At 39.5% G+C, this 24,410-nt stretch overlaps 1 protein-coding gene across 3 annotated transcripts in view; it reads left to right on the top strand.

Moving 5' to 3' along the window:
• The window catches only part of DGKH (diacylglycerol kinase eta), a 195,681-nt gene that overhangs the window by 86,303 nt on the left and 84,968 nt on the right, over positions 1-24,410 (top strand). For 2 of the 3 annotated variants that reach the window (XM_017850195.1, XM_017850193.1), the window contains 2 exons: positions 1,012-1,122; positions 3,102-3,182. In XM_017850195.1, the coding sequence (XP_017705684.1) occupies positions 1,012-1,122; positions 3,102-3,182 (192 nt within the window). Of the gene's footprint in view, positions 1-1,011; positions 1,123-3,101; positions 3,183-11,589; positions 11,698-24,410 lie in introns of those variants that run through there. The other variant, XM_017850194.1, reaches the window with a different exon arrangement.

The following is a 24,410-nucleotide window of genomic DNA, read 5'->3' as shown; positions in this document are numbered from 1 at the left end:
TAGGCCCACTGCAGAAGAAAGCAGCCATTGTGATGGAGGAAATCAAGAGAGGGAAACGCTAGACGAGGTCAAAGAGGTTCAAAGTATTTTGCTGCCGAAAACGAAATGAGCTAGCATACCTAAGGCATTTAACCAGAGCCTGGCCCAGGGCCACAGCGTCCCTGCCTACCTCCTCCAGCTGCATCTCCCTCTGCTCCCTCTTGCAAACTCTTCACTGCATTTATAGCAGAAAACTCTTTGCAGATGCCCCAAATATCCATGTTTTAACCTTTCTACTTTTGCACATACCTAAAATGTCCTTCCCCCATCTCTCATAAACTCCTTCAAGACCCACCTTGGGACCTTGTCTGGGAACACTGCTTTGACTCCCTCTGAGGTGAGCTAATGCTTCTTTCTCTGGACCACCTGCACAGTACTGTGTATATGTTAGAAATAACACCTGGCTAATGGTAGCTAACATTTAATGAGCACATACTATACACCATGCCCTAAGTCCTTTAACGTGTTTTTTATTTATTTCTCACAACAACCCTATAAGGTATGTCGTATTGTCATTCCCATTTTACAGATGAATAAATAAAGCCATGAAGAAGTTTAGTAACTTGCCTGAGATCATCCAGCTACTAAGTGGTGGCACCAGGAGGTGAACCCAAGGTTTCTGGCTCCAGGACCTATGCTCTTTCGTAATCATATTATACTGCACCTCCACCATACTTACTATATACAAGGCAGTGTGCGCATAACACTGTATTGCAAGTATTAGTGTATGTGCATGTGTCTTGCCTATTACTCATGAATTCTTTGTGGGCAGGGAACCATGTCAAATTCACTTTTGCTCTTTGGGGCTTTGCACATATGCAAAGCTGTGATGAGATTAACATATTCTCTTGTAATTTGTAAGGCATGAGAAATATTATTCCAAATGTTAATGAAAATGCACCATTGGCTCTGCATTTCATTTGGGTTTGAATTTCATTGTAACTGTGTCATTGTGCTTCTGCTTCTCTCTAGACCAGTATTAAAGAGGGACCGCTATTGAAGCAAACCAGTTCTTTCCAAAGGTGGAAAAAGCGATACTTCAAACTTCGAGGCCGCACCCTTTACTACGCAAAGGACTCAAAGGTAATTCGAGATAATACTAGTTTCAAGCATTTGAGACTGTGGATGGATGTAAAATTTTGGTTCTGTAAGCTGTTTTTGTTTTGGAAGCGCACTGTAGCATTGTGCTCTTACATGAATTCAATGTAAATGTGATCCGTCGTGGACCCCATCCCAAGCGGGTCTATTTGAGTCAGTTCCATAACATGTCCCTAAGAATAATCTTTTAAGAAGGCCCTAGTATAGTTTCATTTCTTTCTTCCTTTCTTCTTTCTTGACAATTAAAATAAAGCATGAAATGTAACCTTATTAGATGTAATAAACGCAACGTTTTTGGTTTCCACCTTTTACCTTGTAAACCTTTCCCTGACCATGAGAGAAAGAGAGAGCTGCTGTAGTTGCTAAGAATTCATGCTCTGTGTTCAGACGAGAGCTCATATCCCACTTCCAGCATATTCCAGTGGAGTGGCTGTGGACAGCACGTGTTGCTGAGAGGAGGCTTAAAGGAGAAAATACACATCAAGAGCTTACATGGTACCCGACATAAACTAACTAATCACTCCAGTATGCTGGTAATTAGGAATAAAAATCATATGGAAATCAAATCAAGACTTAAAATATTTTTTACGTAACAGTTGAATCAAATAATAATAATACAGTTTTGGGAGAAGCCATTTGTAAAAACTCATATTTTAATATTCAAAATAAACATTAGGATTTCTGGCTACTGTGCCAGTTGAATAATCAATTATTTTCATTTTTATAAATGTATGCTCCTGATATAATTGGTAGAATTGTACACCAGGAGGTAAAAACAAGCAAACAAACCTAATTCTGAGTTTATGTATCTATAGAAGTAATAACCATGTAAAATAATCTTATTTTACAAGTCATTATGTTCAGAATTGTCCCTGATCTGGCTCCATCCTGATTTTTCACATTTATCTCTAGACAGCATTGGCTGTTTGACAGCCTCCAGTTTGGGCTCATGCTACCATCATTATGATGACTGCCTTTTCCATCTGCACTTGACAAAGTTCCCTGTTCAAGATCCCCTCAAATACTCCTTATTCCATGATTCACAAGAGAGAGAGAGTTCAGTTTTCTGCTGAATTGATCATCTGTGACCTTCTATAGCATTTCATTGTATTTCTTCTCTTTTACTCTTGTCTATCTTACCGTAAAGTTAGTTGTGTCTATTTAATCTCCTGTGCTAGACTGTAGATTCCTTCCAGTCAATGAACAAGTCTTACAGTCAGATTGGTTGAACTGAAGTAGGCTAGTTCTACAGTCTACTTCAGTGTCAAGTCCAACTGTCAACTACTTCCAAGTTCTAGTTTCCGCAGTTCTAGTGGTGCACCATTATGCCTGTCTTGCTGGAAGAACGCTGAATGAGTGTGAACAATGAGTGACTAAAAGTGGGAAGCCTACATTTATTGACTAGGACTTCCTACTTGCTACCTTGCGTGTTAAGAGTATACAGAAAAGGTCATCTGCTACTTGCAAAGCAAATTCATTACCTCATTTGAACACATAGTTACAGATGAGGAAAATAAGGTTCACAAGGTTCAGTTACTCGTCATGAGCTAAGCCAGGACTAGTTCTCAGCTCTCACCCTGCAAGCCTGGAAACAATGATATTGCCTCTGCCTCCCTGGTAGAGCTGTTACAAGCTTCAGAGAGATTGCATTGTGCATGTGTATGCCACACACTCAGCAGGTTCCCCATAAGTGGTAGCTGTTATGCTTCCAGAGAGCACAGAACATTTGCATTGAAGTAGTGTTTCCAGGAGGTCTTTAAAGTCCTTTTCAGTTGGGGTTTTATGAATTAGTTGTACTTTATGCTTTTATTTTTCCTTTCTAGGAAGAAATTGCAGAGAGTACCACCAACTTAACTTTTTTTCCCCCCATTTTCTATTCCTAATTCCTGTATTGAAAGAATGTATTGAAGAGCATTGAGTTAGGTTTTCTTCTAATGTCTTTATATGTTTTTTTTCATTAACAGTCTCTGATATTTGATGAAGTTGACCTCTCAGATGCTAGTGTAGCTGAAGCAAGCACGAAAAATGCTAACAACAGCTTCACGGTATGGTTATATTCTGCTAACTCCCTTCTCAAAAGTTATAGAATGACCTTTCTTAAGCATGTACAGAATGCCCTGTTCAATTGCAAACTGTTGTTAACTTATGCATGTTGGAGTTCCTACCAACACAATCAACTTTAAATACACTGTATATTCTAACACCCAGTACCAGTTATGACTCATTTAAGCTGGAGTTAAATATACTTTTTAAAAATTTTATAATTTTTTCCTTTTAATTTTAATGCTTTAAGTTTTTCACCTCCTTTAAATTAATACTTCAATTAATTCCATTGTTCTTGAATATTTAAAAAGTGTATTTACCTTCAGTCTTAAAAACAATATTTTCTCTATGTAGTCTGCTTTCACTCCATTTCACCCCAGTTGCCATCGTTCAGGCAGTTGCTGTAGTTCAGGGCTTCACTTCTCACTTAGGTAATTCATTCGGCAGCTCTGTTCCAGTTTCTTCTTTTCTGATCACAGATCACATTGCTTAAAAAGGCGTCACTGGTTCCACATTGCCTGCGAATGGCATCCCCAACTCAGTCTTCAGATCTTGTAAGATCATGCCTCAGCATTCTAGTATTACCGGACAATTAATTTGTCCTTCTCTGTCCCACCAGTGCAGCAATTCTACCTGTGCCTGTGCTTTTCCTCTTCCCTCTGACTTCAGTGATTCGTCCCTCATCTATCGCTGTGAGAATCCTACCAATTCTTCAAAGCTTATTATAACCCATTTTTTTTCCAACTTCTTTCATTCACAAAGTATGGATTGAGTTCCCAACATGTGTTAAGCACAAGAAATTCAGAGGTGAATGTGTATGTATATAATTTCCCTCAAGATATTCCTGGCATTGTTCAGCCCATTTTTCTGTGGCTACTTTATATAACTACATACTCCCTAGGTCCTCAAAGGTGCATTGTTCTTGCTCTGTTGTCACTCCCATCCACACCCCCAGTCCTCCCGGGAAAAGTACTACTCCTGACAGCAGTGTGCAGTGTCCATCCCCTAGGCATGCCAGGGCAGGGGAGACAGACTGCTAAACAGGTGTACAGCAATGCCATCATAGAGGTGAGCACTTGTAAGGGTGGGGGAACACAGATGAATTCAGAGGTTGCCTTATTGATTTATGGGCATGTGGGATAATTCATAGTGTAAATATTCCTCCCTATCTCCCCCAATCCCCAGGGAGAGTTTAGTTTGAGAAGAGGAAAGCCAAGAATAGAGTCCTGGGAAAATGTTAAAATTCAAGGTTTAACCAATAAAGACTCAGAGCATTCTTAAGTAAAGGAGACTCAGGAGTCAGTGATGTTATAAAAACCAAGCAGAAGAGAGTTTCAAGATAGATGCTTTGACGTGTCGTATACTGTAGAGAGGTCAAGTCAAAGAATTGAAAAGTGATGGTTGAATTTGTTAATTTGGAGGTCATTTGGTCCCATTGATGTGAGTAGTTTCAGTGTGGGGTGGGGCTGGGGGCAGGCATTAGGCTGCACTGTGAATGCAAGTGAAAGGCAGGCAGAGATAAGGTAGGTAACTGTTTTCTAAAAGCTTGGCTGTTAAAAGGAGAACAAAGATAGCTAGTAAAATGTTTCGCCCAGAAGAGAATTTTAGTTTTGTTGTTGTTCTTTTGTTGTGTTTTAAAAATGATTTTGAATGCATTTATATGAAGAGAGGAGGCATAGTTAGAACGAAAAGTTAAAGACTCAGGAGAGAGAGGGAATGACTGATGAAGCATGATTGCTGAGTAAGCTGACGGGCGTAGGAATCAGAGCGCAGGTTAAGAGATCAGCGTCGAACGGGAGACAGAAACCTTACAGAGGCAGGCGTGGCCAGGAAGTTTATATATTTCAAAACCAAATACTGTTTTCTCAGTGAAATTGAAGGATAAGGTTATCTGCTGTGAGTGAAAGTTGAGGATGGTTAATAGTTGCTTCTGTAGAAAAAGAGAATCAAAACTGAGCAGGGACCTATAGATGATTACTAAGTAGTGAGTGATGTCTACCAAAGATTGGAGATCAGGTTTAGTAATGTTGTTACTCCCTGTGCTTATAACATTTTCTTTAAGTGGGAGTAGAGAACAAACAAATGAATTGATCCAGGGTTGGTGGTTTATAGGGCATATTGAACAGAAATAGAAAGGGATTGCTAGATATTTGACGGATTGATAAATCATCCATCTCTTTGCTCTTCTCAGTCTTTGAGACTACAATACAGAGTAGGGGACAGCTTTGGCTGAACAGGATTCAACAACCACTAAATATAGAGCTTCTGATGAATTGTTGGAGACCTAAGGCCAAAACGTTGCTTATTCCTTCTTTCTCCCACTTGAAGTTGGGGTAGGGTGAGGTAGAAAGAACTTCACCAGTCCTACTAGTAGGATTAGCCACTTGCTTTTCCCTGGGCAGTGAAGAATAATCCTCTCGCTGCTGGAGCCTCATGGAGGGGGAATAAGGGTTCCCCCCAATCAATATTTGTTTGTTTTTTAATCCTCTTTATTTTTTAATGACACATAGTGATTATATATATTTATAGGATACATAGTGATGTTTCAATGCATGTAATGTACAGTGATCAGATCAAGGTAATTAGGATATCTGTCATCTCAAACATTGACCATTTCTTTGTGTTGCACACATTCAATATTCTCCTTTAGCTATTTGAAGCTTATAATATATTACTGTTAACTGTAGTCATCTTACGGTGCTATAGAACACTAGAAATTATTCCTCCTATTTAGCTAGAATTTTGTATCCTTTAAGAGTTTAATCTGAAAGAGGGTTTCAAAATTTAAGCTTTGAAGCATGCGTTAATTTAAGGTGAAGACAAGGTCTAGGGTTTTGGAGTAGGAAATTATTCAAATACTTATACAGGTCTTTCTTGGACCTTCAACTGGGCACATGATCTTTCTTATAGCATTTCTTACAGAATTTAGCATATGCTGCCTTATACTTAGTTAAGTATTTATTTTTGGCCAGGCATAGTGGCTCACTCCTGTAATCCCAACACTTTGAGAGGCTAAGGCAGGAGGATTACTTGAGGCCAGGAGTTTGAGACCAGCCTGGGGAACACAGTGAGATTCTCATCTCTACAACAAATACAAAAATTAGCTGGGTATGGTGGCATGCATTTATAATCCCAGCCACTCAGGAGGTTGATTGCTTGAGGAGTTCGAGGCTGTAGTGAGCTATGATCCCAGCCTGGGCAACAGAGTGAGACCCTGTCTAAAAAAAAATTTTTTTTTTTTTGCCAGGCTTGATGACTCACGCCTGTAATCCCAGCACTTTGGGAGGCTGAGGCGGGCGGATCATGAGGTCAGGAGATCGAGACCATCCTGGCTAACATGGTGAAACCTTGTCTCTACTAAAAAAAATACAAAAAATTAGCCAGGTGTGGTGGCACATGCCTGTAGTCCCAGCTACTCAGGCGACTGAGGCAGGAGAATCACTTGAACCGGGGAGGTGGAGGTTGCAGTGAGCTGAGATTGCGCCACTGCACTCCAGCCTAGGTGATAGAGCAAGACTCTGTCTCAAAAAAAAAAAAATTTTTTTTTTACTATTTATTTTATTATAATCTCCTTGAGGATAGGGACTCTGTCATACCTTTTATCTCATGGTGCCCTATCCATAAGTATTTGTTGATTTTAACTAATAAGATGAAAGTTTATTTTAGCCATGAGAAGACTTTTTGTTGAAATATTTTCAAGAAATTTATTCATTCAACCGAATACTATTTTTTTAGTTTATTGGACTAGAAATATAGGGACTGGTTGGGCACCGTGGCTCAAACCTTTAATGCCAGCATTTTGGGAGGCTGGTGGTAGGATCTCATGAAGCCAGGAGTTTGAGACCAGCCTGGGGAACATAGTGAGACACCCCCTTCTCTACAAAAAAGCATACAGAAATTAGCTAGGTGTAGTGGTGCGTGCCTGTAGTGCTAGTTATTCCAGAGGCTGAGATGGGAGGATCGCTTGAGCTCTGGAGTTCGAGGTTGCAGTGAGCTATGATTGCATCACTGCTTTCCAGCCTGGACAACAAAGTGATTCCCTGTCTCTAAAACAAAACAAAGCAAAATAAAAGAACAAAGAAACAAAAACAAATGTAGGGACTAAAAAGTTAGGCAGATTGCTTAGGGTTTTAGAGCAAATGAATTTGGTAGAACTTTCCAGGGTATAAAATGGAGCAAGAGACATGTTTTCAACCAGTAATTGACAAACCTTCCTCTCTTTAAATATTTAAATATCTTACCTTCCTCAATTATTGTGACTGCTACTGATGCTGTTATTGTGGCTGGTTTGTGTCAGAGGCTAATGGTGTAGTTTGGTGTATTATGGCTGGAGGATCCAGGAATGGCCAAATTCTACTTCATTTCAGCTCAGCCATCCCTCCTCTTGCTGAAGTTTCTAAGGGTGATATATTGACAAAGTACAATAGTGGATGGAAACTACATAAATAGTAAACGGAAAATGGAAAACCTGTGCTTTGCCTGAAAATCCAGTGCTGAACTCTCTGGTAAAATGGGTTCTAGAGATCAGGGCAGTGACTGACCTAGCCTGGGAAGTTCCTCAGTGTCATTTCTGTGACATTCAGTTGGGTATGAGTGAGTCACTAAGGCCAGCCAGGCTTGGAGGGGGCCACAGACATTAAGACAGTCATGTCAGAGGATCGGGGACATGATTTAAAACCTCCGCACAGTATGATTACTCTTCCTTTCTTGTGCAGTCTCTCACTCTCAACTCTGGAGTTAATAACTTTTTTTTGTTATCTAAATTGTCTCAGGTACTCTATTAGTTTTCTACTGCTGTAGAACAACCAACCACAAACTTAGTGGCTTAAAAAAACGTCCATTTATCTCAGTTTTTATAGGCCACACAGTATTGCTAGATTCTTCTGCTCCAGGTCTTATAATATGAAGAAATAGATATAGGTTGGCAGGGTGGCTCATGTCTGTAATCCCTGCACTTTGGGAGGCTGAGGTTGGTGGGTCACTTGAGGTCAGGAGTTTGAAACCAGCCTGGCCAACATGGTGAAACCCTGTCTCTACTAAATACAAAAATTTGCTGGGTGTGGTGGCTCATGCCTGTAATCCCAGCACTTTGGGAGGCCCAGGCAGGTGGATCGCTTGAGGCTAGGCAAAGCCCCCATCTCTACTAAATATGCAAAAAATAGCTGGATGTATTGGTGCATGCCAGTAGTCCCAGCTACTTGGGAGGCTGAGGTGGGAGAATTGCTTGAACCTGGGAAGCGGAGGTTGCAGTGAGCCGAGATTGTGCCACTGCACTCCAGCCTGGGCAACAGAGCAAGACTCTGTCTCAAAAAAAAGAAAGAAACAGATATGACAAATTTGTGTATATACTTTTATTGACTCAAATTGAGCTAATCTTAGCCATGGTTTGAGTTTATGATTTCACAAGTGTCTTCTGCCATAATAAAACTTACTAACACTGAAAGTATTTTTTTTGTGATTTTAGGCGATAGTGATGTGATCAGGGAATGGAAAAGGACAATTTTTGACATCATTTAGGTTAATGTTTATTAATATATTTATAGTTCAAGCCCGGCATGATCGCTTATGCCTGTAATCCCAATACTTTGGGAAACCGAGGTGGGAGAATCACTTGAGCCCAAGAGTTGAAGACCAGCCTGGGCAATATGACGAAACCCCATCTCTACAAAAAATGAAAAAATTAACTGAGTGTCGTGGTGCATGCCTGTAGTCAAAGCTACTCAGGAGGCTGAGGTGGGAGGATTGCTTGAGTGGAGGTTGCAGTGAGTCAAGATCGCACCACTGCATTCCAGTCTGGGCAACAGAGAAAGACCCAGTCTCTAAAAAAAAAAAGAGAGAGAGAAAGAAAAAGAAAAAATGATAATTTATTTGTAGTTTAAGTTCTACCATGGCATTTTCTATGATGGTTAAATCAATAAAATGTTCTTTTTTGTTGTTCATTTAAAAAAATTCATTAAAAAAATTTGATTACTATCTGCATGGTGTTTTGGAAGTTTCATTTTTATCTTTAACATAACCCTATGCTGTATGTGAATGTATTCCTCCCAGATGAGGCTAGAGAGAATTGATCTCTTTTTGGTCACACTAGTGCTACCCTGGGAAAGGGCTCCCAGACCTCCTGATGTTTAATCCAAGACTCTTTCCAATCAGACAAAATACTTTCTATCTGGGTAGTCTCTGCCTCTGCTGTTCTCTTTCTTCCTCAAACACCGCTCTCTTTTCTCACTAATCAGGATATGTCTATCCCCAGAATTTTTTTTTTTTTTTTTTTTTTTACCCCATTTGTAAAGGATAGGAGCTTAGACCATGAAAGTCAAACAGCCTGGGTTTGGGTCCTGACTTGGCTACATCCAGTTAATGTGACCTTGGACAAATTGGTTAACCTTTCTAAATCCCAGTTTCCTCACCAGTCATTGAGAATAACAAGAGTACCTGCCTCATAGGATTATAAGGATTAAACAAGTTTCCTCACCAGTCATTGAGAATAACAAGAGTACCTGCCTCATAGGATTATAAGGATTAAATTAAATGTGCTAGTACACCACAATACCTGCAGTTTAATAAAAGTGGCAGTTATTTTCCCGAGTTTGTCATCTCCCTATTTCCAAGTGGCAGTGTGTTGCCAATTCCTAAAAGTTTGGGAATTTGGAAGAATGTGGATGAACTTTATCTTGAGAAAACATTCCATGCTGCTTATCTTTCAGAGGTATAGCAAAGATTTATTTCCACTTTTATCTCATATTAATAACTATGACTGGGAATAATAAATGTAATTATAATCTCACCTTGTTAGGTAAATGTTATTTGCAAAAGAAGAGCTATTTAATGATACGAAAGTCATCACAATCACATGGTACATGTTAAGCCTTCAAAGAATGCTGTTCAAATGACTGTTTTCTTTAAATTTAAATGAAGGTTAAGCTAAATCTTTGATGAGTCACAATTTTAATGAAATTATTGTACTGGCATTATTAAAACTTCTTATGGAAGTTTGCTAGGGAAAGTAGCATGTGTTTTTTGTTGGTTTGTTTGAAGTAGAAAGAAACACAAAGGTAATTTATGTCATTTATTTAACCACGTGTAATGTTTTCAGGGGGCGGTCTATAGCTGTGTGTGAAACTTCACGGGTACTGCACATCCACACGGGTTTACTCAGTTGATGAAACACAGGCACCCTCTGGTAACACTTATATTTAGAACTAAATGATCACTAGAACAAAGAGGGATTTTAGTTCAGGGGTCACTTGCCACAGCAGATGTGACTAAAATTTATTAGCTTCAGATTATGATTCTTTCTACGAGGGTTTAAAAGTCTACATAAAAGACACCAATAAACATGAGAACATACTCTTATGGCACATCAAATAGCAGAAATTATGCATTCATAATATCATTGAAATGAGCAGGCTGGGTTTTAGTGGTACAGAACAAAATGTTCTTAAGAATTCCTTTAATGTTTCCTTTCTATTTATTCCGCTTTTCCTTTAGCTTCCTCTCAGTTAATATAGTTTACTTCATCTCTCTCTTAGAGGGACATCACATCCTTTGAACTTAAAAAGCTGTCAGTTTGTTTTTCTCCATTAATCTATCAATATTTACTTACAAAGGAAATAACTAAAAGCTATTTTCTTTTCATATCACTTGTGAATGCACACACACAAAAGGTATTTAGATTATCACCTGAATAATCACTGACAAGCTGCCTACCTTATTTGATATTTGTTGTAACTATTGTATTTCTGTTCTGAATGCTTTATGTCTGATAACTCATTCAATTCTTTATATGAATCCTACAGTGTAAGAATCATTATGATTCCCATTTGATAGATGAGGAATCTGAAACAGAGAGGCTAACATCTAATAATGTAATGACTAGAATCTGAACCTGTCCACATCATCTGGCCTCAGTTTGTATCTTCATGACTTTGCTATGCTGCGTCTTTATTATGGCGTTTTAAATAAATGTGGTTCAGATAGTATTCCTCTAACTGGTTATTACGTGTTCAGTTGTTTTATCTACAAGTCAAGCAGAGTTTTATGCTGCATCACCAGATGTATAGCAAGCACTTTCTGGTCAGACTACAAATTTAGAATATTTCATTGTATTTTGGCACGGTACTTTAAAGAGAAAGGATGGTAACCAATATTATAAAAAAGATCCGGGAATCCTGGGATTGATTGGCATTTAAGGGCACTCTTTTATTTTAAAAATTTGGAAAAAATGTGGCAGATGTCTTTTTAATGAGGCATTACCATGTAGTAGAGGCTGTAGATAGGTTTTGTGTTACTGCAGTGTGCAAGACCCGTGAATAAATTTGTGGAGGAATAATTCGAGCTCAGTATAGCAGAGAACTTTCTAACTTGAGTCATCTGATAGAACAAGCCCTTTGTGAGGTAATAGCTCTTCCCATTATTAGAAATCTTTAGTCATCTCATTCCCTGTGAGTTGAAAGGGGCCTTCAAGAAGAGAGTTCTCAGAGCAGATTCAGCTTCAAGTGCTGAAATGAATTTCTCAAGGTTAGATGACTAATAGCAGGGCACAGCTAATATGGAATTCAGGGCTCTCAGGTCTTGATGTTTGTTGGGAATAGTCAAAGAAGAGTGAATTTAGAGACTGCTGGGCACTGTGCTAGACACTACACATGGAGGCTCATTATACCATACAGCAAGAGCTAAATGACCATCTTTCTATAATGCAGTTGGGGAGATCTTTGCATGGTATGTGCATGTGAGAGGGGGTGAGGAGAGATGGTGGAAACACATTTCCTTGCAGATGCAAAGACTGTGTCTTCTTTACGACTGAATCCTCAACGCTAGCACAGTGCCTGGCACAGAGGGAAAGCTAATAAGTATTTGTTGAATAAGTGAAGGGATATATCCTTGTTGAATGAATGAATGACATTTGTAAACTGTAGTGGATTTTTTTGGACAAAAAGTATTAGGTCATGTTTTGGCTTAGAGAACAGTTTTCTAATCCCTCCCTGTGCTATTGGTTTATATATATTATACCCATAAATTCTTGCATCCTCATTGAAATATTTATGTAATGACTTAAGACTCTTTTATACCATGTTTACAAACATGATTCTTGCCTTTCATTAATCATTGAAGTGGTCCCACCTTGGCTTACATAATTATTAGATGACTGATAGCAGCAAACCTCATATTTTAACATTTATATTGGTTAAAGTATTTTATAGCACTGTAAAATGATGCCATATTAATGCAATTTAAGTGGTTGTGTTTTTTGCCTTTTAAAACTGATTTATGTACAATTTAGATGGCTTTATACTCTGAAAGCTGATAATTTATCTTAACTTTAAAATTCTTATTCCTTTTTCGATATCTTAGAAATTAGGGGCTTTTAGAAAGGAAATATCTTTGTTTCTGTGGGTGTTTCGTATTTATCTTTCCATGTAGTGGTAATGGCATCTTTTCCAAGACTAACCCAGAGAAATAGCTCTTAAGGTTATTATGGGCTTCCTCACACCAAAGTGTAAGAAACCATTGGTCCTTTTGTAGCTAAACGAAAATTTTGGGGTGAAGATAAGGTGTGGCAGAAGAACAGAACCTGTATCTCCACCTTCACTGGTAGCCTTCCAGAAATCTTTCAAATGGGCTTTCTAAAGGAAGGCAAGACCCAGTGAGCATGTCCTTGGTTCTTCTGCCAACTCGGGAGCTCTGGGAACCTAGGGCTTGCTTGCAAAATCAGACCATGGGAGTCCCAGGACATAGATCAGTTTCATCAAAGGGTCTGAAGTGGTTAATAGACACTATCAGTAGGTTGGGAGAGGGCACTTGTCATCCAAAGAGCTGTGTCAGACATTCAGTCAGGGTGTCATGATCATTTGCCATGCCTGGTGTTGCCATTTTCCCCTTACTGAAGATCCCACGGCTCAGGGAAAATATAGAGCTCCTGATCAGTAACCTTCAACTTGCTGCCTCCAGTACTTTTTCTGTCCTAGTCTGTTGCACAGCAGCCCCCTCCCCGTCTATCTGTCCGCTTCTAGGACTGCCCTTAGAATTCATTCATTCATTTATTTAACAAATATTTATCGAGAGTTCCTTATATATATGAGACATTTGTGCTAGATTCTGGGTATACAGTGCTAAATAAAAAAAAATTGGCCACTGAGTACCAAATTTTTAAAAAGTTTTTACTCAAATTTAAACAAATTTAAAGGCTGTGTTGCTTGTCTTCAGGGATAGGTCCCTGTCTTTAAAGTATGTGACCTTGTGAATAGGATTATTTGGATACCAAAAACAAGGAACTCGCCTCCCTACTGAGACTGGAAACTGTGCCATCACAGGGGCCCAAGTTATAGGAAAGAGGGGGGTGGGGGAAATTACAACCTCCTTAGAACTTGAGGCGCAGACCATTCAGGATTCCATAAACAAACTTCTGTGAGACTAGTTCATCTGCTCTTCTCCACAAACATGCCCCCCTCCCAGTATTTCTGAGGCCAAACCCTGGCCACCATGTTGAACTTTTTATCCCTGAGTCTGCATATCTGTGTTTCATGAAGCTGGCTTCCTAGGTGGCCTTTAGCCTTTGGCACCTTGTGGATTGCCAGTGGCAGACTGCTGTCACATGAAAAGCTTGGCCAGTTATAACCTTGTATCATGGAGGACTGACCTTCCCAGTGTGTGTGCCATGTTGTAGCTCCCAGTGCATGGCCATGTGCTGTACTGCCTCCTGGTCTTGGGGCTGGTTATAAATCCGCAGTTCACTCATGTGTTCCTATGCAAGGCCTTTTACAGACTCCAAATAGAGGGTCCTGAGCTGACACTGTCATTGTCACCATGATCCTGAAGACATAGCTTGTAGCTGTGTGGAGGTAAACTTCTAAAACCTCTCTCTTCTGAGAGTTACTGCATGAAAACAGGCAAGGGTGGGTCAAGTTTTGGACCAGCAGCCCAAGTTCCACCAACTGCCCGGTTATACAGAGGCTTCTAAGCTATGCAGACTGCTGTGAAAGGTTTATTCTTCTTTTGCCCACCTGACTGATATACTCATGTACTTTTTGAAGAAGGGCTATGGAATTTACCTAGACTTCATCGTGGTCTTGATGTGGCTGAAGTGTTTCGTTGAAGGCTCTTTAGTCCTGTACTCATTTAGATTGACTCTCACTTCCGGTACCTATTGGTGGTGCAGACTAAAGCCTCAAACTCTGTAAAAGACAGTGGCTTATCTCATGTAAGTACCTGGAATAGGGGCCTAACATGGGAAAATAAGCTACTGGTAATAAAAAAGATTTTTTTAATTCCCACTATTAATATCTGGATATTAGCAAAAGAGAGTCTGATACATAATAACCATCTCATTGAAACAGCAGAGCTCTGAAGAGTTTTAATATCTTGACAGTTCTGTCCTGGCTAGCGTGATGGAGTTCTGTTTGCTAAACTTTTTATGTTCCATAACCTCCTTGAAAGCCAGAATCTTTGGTGTTAACTATAGTTTCGTAACTATACCTGTTAAGAAATAAGGTATAGTAGGGAGGCATGGTACTCACACTCTCCAGAAAATCCCAGAGATGTTTGCAACCCTATGCCTTGTGAACAACCCAAGCCTAGTGGAGTCCTGAATCACCCTGAAGAGGTCCCCAGTGATGTGCACCTAGAAAGGGGTTCAATGGGACCGACACGGTGGCTCATGCCTGTAATCCTAGCACATTGGGAGACTGAGGCGGGTGGATCACCTGAGGTCTAGAGTTAGAGACCAGCCTGGACAACATGGTGAAACCCCGTCTCTACTAAAAATACAAAAATGGGCCGGGCGTGGTGGCGCGTGCCTGCAATTCCAGCTACTCAGGAGGCGGAGACAGGAGAATTGCTTGAACTCTGGAGGCAGATATTGCATTAAGCTGAGATCGTGCCACTGCACTCCAGCTTGGGTGACAAAGCGAGACTGTCTCAAAAAAAAATAAAAGGGGGGTGGGGTTCCATGTCCATCACACCTGGTCTTATTAACAACTCCAGAATTGAGCTTTACATCCTATATGAAATGCTTTAAAAATATGAACACATTGTTACGCCTCACAGATTTTGACTCCATTAGACAGTTTAAAGCATCAACCTTTTATTTAAAAAAAAATTAAAATAATTAAATATTAAAATAACATTAAGGAAAGCCTATTATTTCTATAAGACTTTAATAATATAAGGTGCTTTTAATATAGATAAAAAATGATTATTCATTTGTTTCTGAAATATTTTTGGTGTGTCCTATAATCCATAAGAAGTAATGGGCACATAGGTAATTTTCATATGATATTAATATCTCACTTCATTATCTCAGTAAGTCCATGGGGTATTCTTCCTCCCATTCAACCAATGGAGGAGGTGAAGGGTGAGTCTCAGATAACTTAACTTCTGTAAATTTATATAGTTAAGTAGCATAATTAATATTTGAAGCCTATGCTCTTTCCATGAGAATGAGAGCATATGAGAAATTTGAAGCACCTATAATTAGAGTAAAATCACAGTAACCAAGTGAAAGCCCACACTTTTAAATAGGATTTAGTCTAGTCTGGCCATTCCTAGTGAATCCTTATTACCTTCAAGTGAGAAGAAAGCTCACCTAGAACAGTATACCAGCTAGCAGTGATTAGAGTGCTTGTGTCATGGCATTGATTCTGGTGGTCACTAGAGGCTGATATGTCTTTAGAGGATGAGAGAGGATTAGCAATTTTGATTCCCCTTTGCATTTTAGTCTTACATAAGGATTTAATCTCCAACAAGAAAATCATGAAATTAGTTTCTGGCTAAAAGAGATTTTCTATTTACTGGTTTCGGCCTTACACATTTTTGTGGTCTCTGGATTCAGTTTAAGCTTTGCTGAGCCCAAATCTCAATTTATGAAGGCAAAGGTAGGTTTGTACTTATGAGAGACAAATGACAGTCTAGTCAGCAACAAGACAAGGGAAGTCAGAAGCAAGATCATCCTGTTGAGAACAGGTAGGTTGAGTGCTATCTAGTTGGAGATTTTATTTTTTAGTTGTTTATTTTGTTGGTTGCCACAGGTTGAGACTTGCTGGTAGCACATCTTAGGACTTTGGGACAGTCCTGGAACTCAGGTCGTATTAGCTGATCAGGCTTGGAGTGGAGGGTTGGCCAGCTGTCAGCATACTCTTGGAACCTTCTGGTAGGCTGCTCCCACTGACATGGAACTCAAGGCAGAAGTTAGTCTTTATATCTTGGAGATAAACAGATTAGTAGTAAGAAACTGTTAAAGAGAGCTGATGTCTTAGAAGGTGTGGCTACCCTGGCCCTTGACATCAAGAGTTGGTAAGGCCCCTTCCAGCAAGACTCAGCAATGTCTTCCATTGATCCAAACACCAGGCAATGCCCAGAGATGTAGTCTGTTGGAATCAGTTGGTAGGGTTTCTTGTTGGTAGGGGATGCTTTGACATACTTCATTAATGCTTTGTAGTAATCTAGCACAATAATATTTAGTATGAAATGTCTGACAGCAGTTAGCTACTAGGGGAGTAACCAGCAGCCACATAGGCCTAATATTTCAAGTGGCAAGAGTCACAGCATTCTGTGTTATAGATCTCATGTTTGTAAAAGCAGTGGGCTATTTGGCCTTTGTGGTCTGGTTTCTGCACAAATTGTGATCATTGTATTTTTCAGAATTCCATCCATAAAGGGTGCTAACAATCATTTTTCCTGGTTACTCAACAATATTATTAGAGCTGCCCCGTTTGTCAGAACCGTAATGTGAGAAAAGCTGTCAGTACAAAGCAGTTCATCCTTCTCCCTTTGGAGCCTTTGTAAGAGTTCAGATTTGGGGGAGGTTTTTTTTTTTTTTTTTTTTGTACAGGTAAAGTATTCGTATGAATATATTTTAGGTTACATGTGCCTTTTTAGGAAAATGTAGAATTATGTCTACCAGCCAGGACAGAGGTGCCTATCCTCAAAATGACTCTAGATAAGCTTCTAAAAGGCTTTAGCCTGACATTTAACACAATATCAAGATACACACTTTACAGGACAGAGTGTAAAGAAAGGTTTTCAAGTCTTTAGATTCATCAGTGCCTTCACTGCTATCATTATCTGGAATCAGCAGGGGTAGTGAAGTGTGCCATTTATGTGTACAAAGACGTGTTTACAAGGATATGATTGCACATTGTAATAGCAAAAGATTGGAAACAACCCAAATGTGCAAGTTAGAGGCTGGTTGGAGTAAATTGTGAAATATATCATGCAGTGGAATGTTATGCAGCCATTAACAAGATGAATGAGTTCTGTCTATAACAATACATACCAAACTTCAAGTTTTATTCAGTGGGAAAAGCCAGATGGGAAACTGTGTGAATTGTAAGATGTTACTGTGTGTGTGTTTGTGTGTGTGCACACATGCATGCATTTAAACCTCAAAAGAGCATATAGTTGTTGTATATGGATAGAATATCCCTGGAGAGAAGCACAAGAAGATAAATATTTACCTTCAGTAAAGGTAGTCAGTAGCTGGGGGCAGGCTTAGGAGGGATATGTGCTTTTCGTTCTAAATACATTTTGAATTTTGTATCATAAATGTTCATTGCCTATTCAGAACTTTAAAAAATGCTACATGGGACCCACCTTCTGGAATGCATTTTAGAGAGTGATGGATTCAGCAGGAAGACCACCTTGGACACTGTCAGGATATGCAGGGAAACCAGGATAAGGACATAGATGAGCTTGTCTGCACTGGGAAGGAAGGAAGGGCTGGATGAGAGACTTTGTGCGGAAGGACTGGAGAGCTGTGTGGCCAAAGGGAGGGGAGAAGGAGAGGAGGAAGTGAATGTGGAGTTACTGATTTGGGGAGGATTGGTATGTAAATGATGCCTTTAATTAAGGGTGGGAAATGGGAATAAAAGCAGGTTGGTGGTGGGGGTTGTGAAGACTTCAGGTCCGGACATGGTGACTTCGAAGTGATCTGAGACACCCTGGTGATGTCTTGCAGGCAATTCAGAGAACAGCGTTAAACACTATTAAAATGGCTTAAAGTACTTTTTTGGTATCATTTTTCATAGTTCTTTTGAAGTTTTTTTTTTTTTTTGAGACAGAGTCTCGCCCTGCCGCCCAGGCTGGAGTGCAGTGGCGCGATCTCGGCTCACTGCAAGCTTCGCCTCTTGGGTTCACACCATTCTCCTGCCTCAGCCTCCCGAGTAGCTGGGACTACAGGCGCCTGCCAGCACGCCTGGCTAATTTTTGTATTTTTAGTAGAGACGGGGTTTCACCATGTTCCAGGATGGTCTCAATCTCCTGACCTTGTGATCCGCCCGCCTCGGCCTCCCAAAATCTTTTGAAGTTTTTGGCATACTCAAATATCTTTTCCATTCCTTAAGTATGATTATGGTGTAATGGAAAATTTAGGTTTTAAAAATATTTTAGTTTTGTGGTGACCAATACAAAACAATTATTTTGTTTTGAAATTTCCCATTACATATGTGTCTTGTAGAAAGCCATTTACCGTTATAAACTAAAAGAGCTTGTGCCAAGGGACTGAGACTAATGGATTGTTCCAGTCTCTGGTACAGTCTGAAAATATTAAATGAATGGTAACACATTTAATGTGTCCATTAACTAATACTGCTAATTTGCAGTGGGAGTGTGTGTGAAAGCCTACATAAATAATTTCTGAAGTCACTGTGATCCCTGTAATTACAATTAATACTGAAAAAACTTCTCAATTTCCCATGTGCGTTGTAATAGTTCCAAAACAATGCCCTGTGTTAATATATATCTTGTAAATATTTTGTTCTGAGAAGGTGCCTGGTTTACATAGACTTGCCTATGTTCGTGGATGAAGTCATTATTACTGTTATTGTTATTAACCAGCACTTTTGCATTTCCTTTCTTGCTTACCATTTAAACATGCACAGTAAGGTATAAGGTTGAGATGCAACTTTGTGCAGCAGCCCTGATGATTGTTCTTAAGGGGAGAAGAAGTGAGCAGCACGTGCAGTCTTTTTTGCCTGTCCTTTCAGGATAATGTCAGTAAATTCTTTGCCATTCCTTCATTCTCTCGCAGATGGCTAGGGAGGAAGGCAGATATAGTTTCAAATCTTACCTACACGTAGTGACCTTGGACAAGTTGCAAACCTTTCTAAGCCTTAGGGTCCTCCCAGCAAAGGACTGCTTGCCACTCTTTGAATTATGTGGATGAAATGAGATGATATACCTGGCCTGTTATAATTACTCCATAAATGGTAAATCTTAGTATTTTGGACTTGTGAAATGATTTTAACTCCAAACATGAATAATGGAGTCATCCAAACCCTCCCTCACAGTCACTCCTCACAATGAGTTAGCAAGTCCCATTAATTCTACCTCCTAAAAATCTATGGAATCCTTTTCATCTCTGTCAGCTGCTGAAATCTTCATGGAGTGCTCCTATGCACAGCAGCCTCACTGCTCGCCTAACTCATGTCCTGCCATGTGTTTCCTGCTGTTTAATAAGTGTCTCCCACCACGGCTTTCCACCACCAAGTGGACCATCTACACTGCTGCCCTGCCAGTTATCTTCCTAAAATGAGTATCTGGTTTGTGTCTCTTCCAGGCTTAAAGCCCTTTAGTAGCAGTGCTGTGTCACTTTTAGGATCAAATCTGTACTCTTTAATGTGGTTAAAAGGTTCCTCATAATTACTCCTCCGATTTTATTTTCCATTTGCGGCCCATGGTTGTCATATCACACTATTCACAATACCCACCCCCTGCCTGATCTCTCTTCAATGTGTTCGTATATCCCTTGGCTTACAGTACCCATGCCTTCTCCTTCTCCCTCCTTGTGGCTTCTTCCCCACAGACATACACAGGAAACTTTACTTGGCCTTCCTACCCACAACCCTGCCCCACTTTTTTTTTTTTTTTTTTTGAGACAAGTCTCACTCTTGCCTAGGCTGGAGTGCAGTGGCGTGATTATAGCTCACTGCAGCCTCAATCTCCTGGGCTCAGGTGATCCTTCTGCTTCAGCTTTCCCAGGCATACACCACCATGCCAGGCTAATTTTTAAGTTTTTGTAGAGATGGGGACTTGTGAGGTTGCCCAGACTGGTCTCAAACTTCTGGCCTCACGTGATCTTCCCACGTTGGCCTCCTAAATTGCTGGGATTACAGACATGAGGCATCGCTCCTGACCTCTTCCTGCCTTCTTATCTGAGTATCTTCTTCCCCAACAAAGCATTCTCAGACCCTTTAGTCTTAGTTTCCCCTTCACTGTGTTCTTATTGCACCCCAGGGATTGAAAGCATAGATACAGTTCAGATCACAAAGGGTCTAGTAAGCCATGCCAAGTGGTTTAGAAGATGACAGGAACCTATTCCATTGAAATTAGCTTCACTTATCTGTGTTGCCCCATTGGACTGTGAGCTCTCTGAGTGAAAGGACTGGGTATTTTGTTTCTGTTTCCTGGAGGCTGCAACATTGTTTGGCAGAAAATAGGAATGCGTTGTATTTTCTAATGAATAAATGGATGGATTCAAATGGAGAGTGTGAGTTTTAAACTATCACAACAGGTGACCTTCCGCTCTTTGCTCACAACCTTATAGCTTGTCTAACCCTTCACCTTTGCCCATCACTGAAAACATTAACGTACTCTGTTGTTGGATTGTCTTTTAGAATAAAATCACAAAACAGACATAAAGTGGTGCAGTCAGAAAATAATCAAATGTTAATTTGTAAGTGGAGAAAGGTGCTATAAAGATAGGAATAGCATGTCGTGATGGAGAATAAAATGACAGACCTTCTTAGATAAAGTTATAAGGGAGAACCAGAAAACTCTAATTTTTCAAACACTTGGATATTGAACTCACAGGGAGCTCACAAATTTGCAAATACTAGGCAAACTAAATAGAATTATGCTGCAGATTTGTGTGGCTTGCCTATCAGTTTTGAATTCTTTTATTTACCTTGTAAAATATGCTTGCTTTATATTGGCATTGTAATATTAATTGACTTTAGTCTGTTCTTAGAGTACTCAGTACTTTTTAGATTTTTAAAACCAATTTTAGTAATAAGACATAGCTATGTATTATATAGCTAAATGAAATTATGCTTAATTATTTTAAAAATTATGATAGGAAAATAATTTTGTTATTGGTAATCTGAGACTTTCTTTCCATATCTTAACCCTTTTATCTCTGTCAAACAGTTTTTTATGACCTTTGAAATCTTAGAGCTCCATATAACAAAATATGGCAAAATGGATTGTGCCCTAGACATGGTTCTGTGGACCATATGAAGGAGCCTGAGAAATAGGCCCCATTTGTCTGGTATAACAGGAGAAAGAGGTTGTGATTTAAAGCTGAAAGACCTGACTATATCTTCTGCCTCTGTGACTTACCATGTTTGCAATTTCATAAAAGTTACATTTCTTTTTACCTCTTATATAGACCAGTTATATGGAAGATTAAATGAAATGGTGAATATGATCATATTGATAGCAAAGCACTTTGAAAATGTAAGATGCTGTAGAAGTAATCTTTCTGTTTATTTATCAAAATCAGACCCCCATAAGTGTCCTGTGTTTAATGAGCTTAATTATTAGTTCCTTTGGTTGTTGGTATCCATAGATATTAACTGATATTATTGAAATTATGAATATAATAAGAAAATAGATTTCAGGTGCTATTGATTTACTGGTTCATTGTTACAATACCAAAATTTATAATTATGTATTATTGTTTTTTAGTGGGTGTGATAGGCTGAATAATGGACCCCCAAAGATGTTCACATCCTAATCCCTGGAACTTATGGAATGAATGGCACATTACCTGGCAAAAGAAACTTTGTAATTGTGATCATGTGATATTCATATGAGATGATCCTGGATTATCTAGGTGGGCCCGGTGCAATAAGAGCGAAGCAAGAGGAATCAGAGAGTCAGAGAAGATGTGACTGTGGAGGCAAGAGGTTGGAGAGAAGCAAGGAAGGGGCTGCAAGCTAAGGAAGGTAGGCAGACCCTAGAAGCTGAGAGAGGCAAAGACATGGATTCTCCTCTAGAGTCTAGAGTCTCTGGAAGGAATGGAGCCCTCCCAACATCTTTATTTTATTTTATTCATTTTTAGAAATAGATTTAGAGGGTACAGGAGCAGCTTTGTTCCATGGATATATTGCATAGTGGTGAAGTCTGGGTTTTAGTGTAACCAGCACCTGAATAGTGCACATTGTACAAATTAAGTATTTATCATCTGTCACCCCCCTTCCACCCTTTAGAGTCTCCAATGTCCATTATTCCACACTATGTCCATGTGTACACATTAATTTAACTCCCACGTATAAGTGAGAACATGTGGTACTTCAGATTCTGAGTTATTTCACTTAAGATTAATGGCCTCTAGTTCCATCCATTATTCTGCAGAAGATATGATTTTATTCTTTTTTTATGACTGAGTAGTATTCCATGGTGTATGTGTGTGTGTGTGTGTGTGTATATACACTTATATATATATATAGTTTCATATATATGTAGTTTCACTTATAAATATATATATATGCAGTTTCACATATATATATATACACACACACACACACACACACACACCATGGAATACTAAGTCATAAAAAAGAATTATATATATGTATGTCACAGTTTCTTTATACAATCATTTGTGATGGATACTGGATACTTAGGTTAATGGACACTTAGGTTGATTCCTCATCTTTGCTATTGTTAATAGTGCTGCAATAAACATACGAGTGCAGGTATCTTTTTAATATAGTGATTTCTTTTCCTGTAGGTAGATACCCAGTAGTGAGATTGCTGGGTCAAATGGTAGTACAATTTTTTAGTTCTTTGAGAAATCTCTATACTGTTTTCCATAGATGTTGTACTAATTTACATTCACACCAACAGTGTACAAGCATTCCCTTTGCTCCACATTCTTGCTAATACCTGTTGTTTTTTGACTTTTTAATAATAGCCATTCTGACTGCCCTAAGATGGTGTCTCATGGTGGTTTTTGTTTGCATTTCTCTGATGATGAGTGATGTTGAGCATTTTTTTATATGCTTCTTGGCCATTTGTATGTCTTTTGAAAAATGTCTGCTCCTGTCCTTTGCCCACTTTTTAATGGGGTTATTTATTGTTGTCATATTGTTCAACATCTTGATTTTAAACTTCTGAAACCTACAACTTTAAGAGAGTACATTTCTGTTGTTTTAAGCCACTAAAATTGTGATAATTTGTTACAACGGCAATAGGAAACTAATACAATGTGGATTGACTAAACATTAATAACTATAATTTCTTTGAATTATAAGAAATTAAATTCTAGCTTTGACCAATAGTCTTCAAAAGAAATGGTAGTGAAATTAAATTCTAGCTTTGACCAATAGTCTTCAAAAGAAATGGTGGTGAAATTAAATTCTAACTTTGACCAATAGTCTTCAAAAGAAATAGGGGTTTATTATTGATCATATGATTATACGTGTGTGTGTATATATGTATATACACACGCACATATATACACACACATACACACACAAACACATATGTGTATATATAGATCCCATAGTAAGATACCCCAACAAGTAACACATGAAGCCTTTCTTGGTGATTCCTCAAGGCCAAGTCCTTTGTCATGTCCTTTTCCTAGGGAAGGCAGGGCAGGAGGGCACAGCTGCACAGGGACCTCTTTATTCTTGATGGTTTCACTCTCATCTTCTATTTTTGATGCTCTGGTGAACCAGATTCTTCTGTGAAGTAACAGTTAGAACCATGACTCTGAAATACAGGCTTAAAGACATTAAGAGGGGGCAGTTCCCTGGACCCCTCTGCAGGACCTGTGACGGGTGGGAGGGATGGCTCGTTTTCCTTGGCCAAGTTCAAACCCATTGTGGGAGGGGGAGCACATGGGCGAGCAGGTGCTGGGGCAGGGGTGAGTGCTTTTGGGCTCCAGCCCTATGGTAGCATCTGGGGGTGTGTTACAATTAATACTCTTTCAGCAGTTGCTGTCCATAGATAGCTAAATATCAACCAGCTCAGAATCAGGTCCCAGAGACTTGAAGGATGGTGAGTGCAGAGGTTTTACTGAGCGATGGAAGTGGCCGTCAGTGGCATGGGGAGCTGGAAAGTGGATGGAGTGGGAAGATAATCTTCCCCTGGCTGGCCCAAACTCTTTTCCGAGTGTCCAGCTGCCTCTTTGATGTTCAGGTGCTGCTTCTCTCCTTCTCTGCTGTGCTGCTCTGCCCTTCTGCAAGTGGAGTTTAAGGGTTTTTATGGGTACAGGATGGGTGGGGGGG

The sequence above is a fragment of the Rhinopithecus bieti genome, unplaced genomic scaffold (genome assembly GCF_001698545.2).
Source record: "Rhinopithecus bieti isolate Rb0 unplaced genomic scaffold, ASM169854v2 scaffold_32955, whole genome shotgun sequence".
Classification (NCBI taxonomy): Eukaryota; Metazoa; Chordata; class Mammalia; order Primates; family Cercopithecidae; genus Rhinopithecus; species Rhinopithecus bieti.
This window is presented reverse-complemented; position numbering and strand designations above follow the sequence as displayed.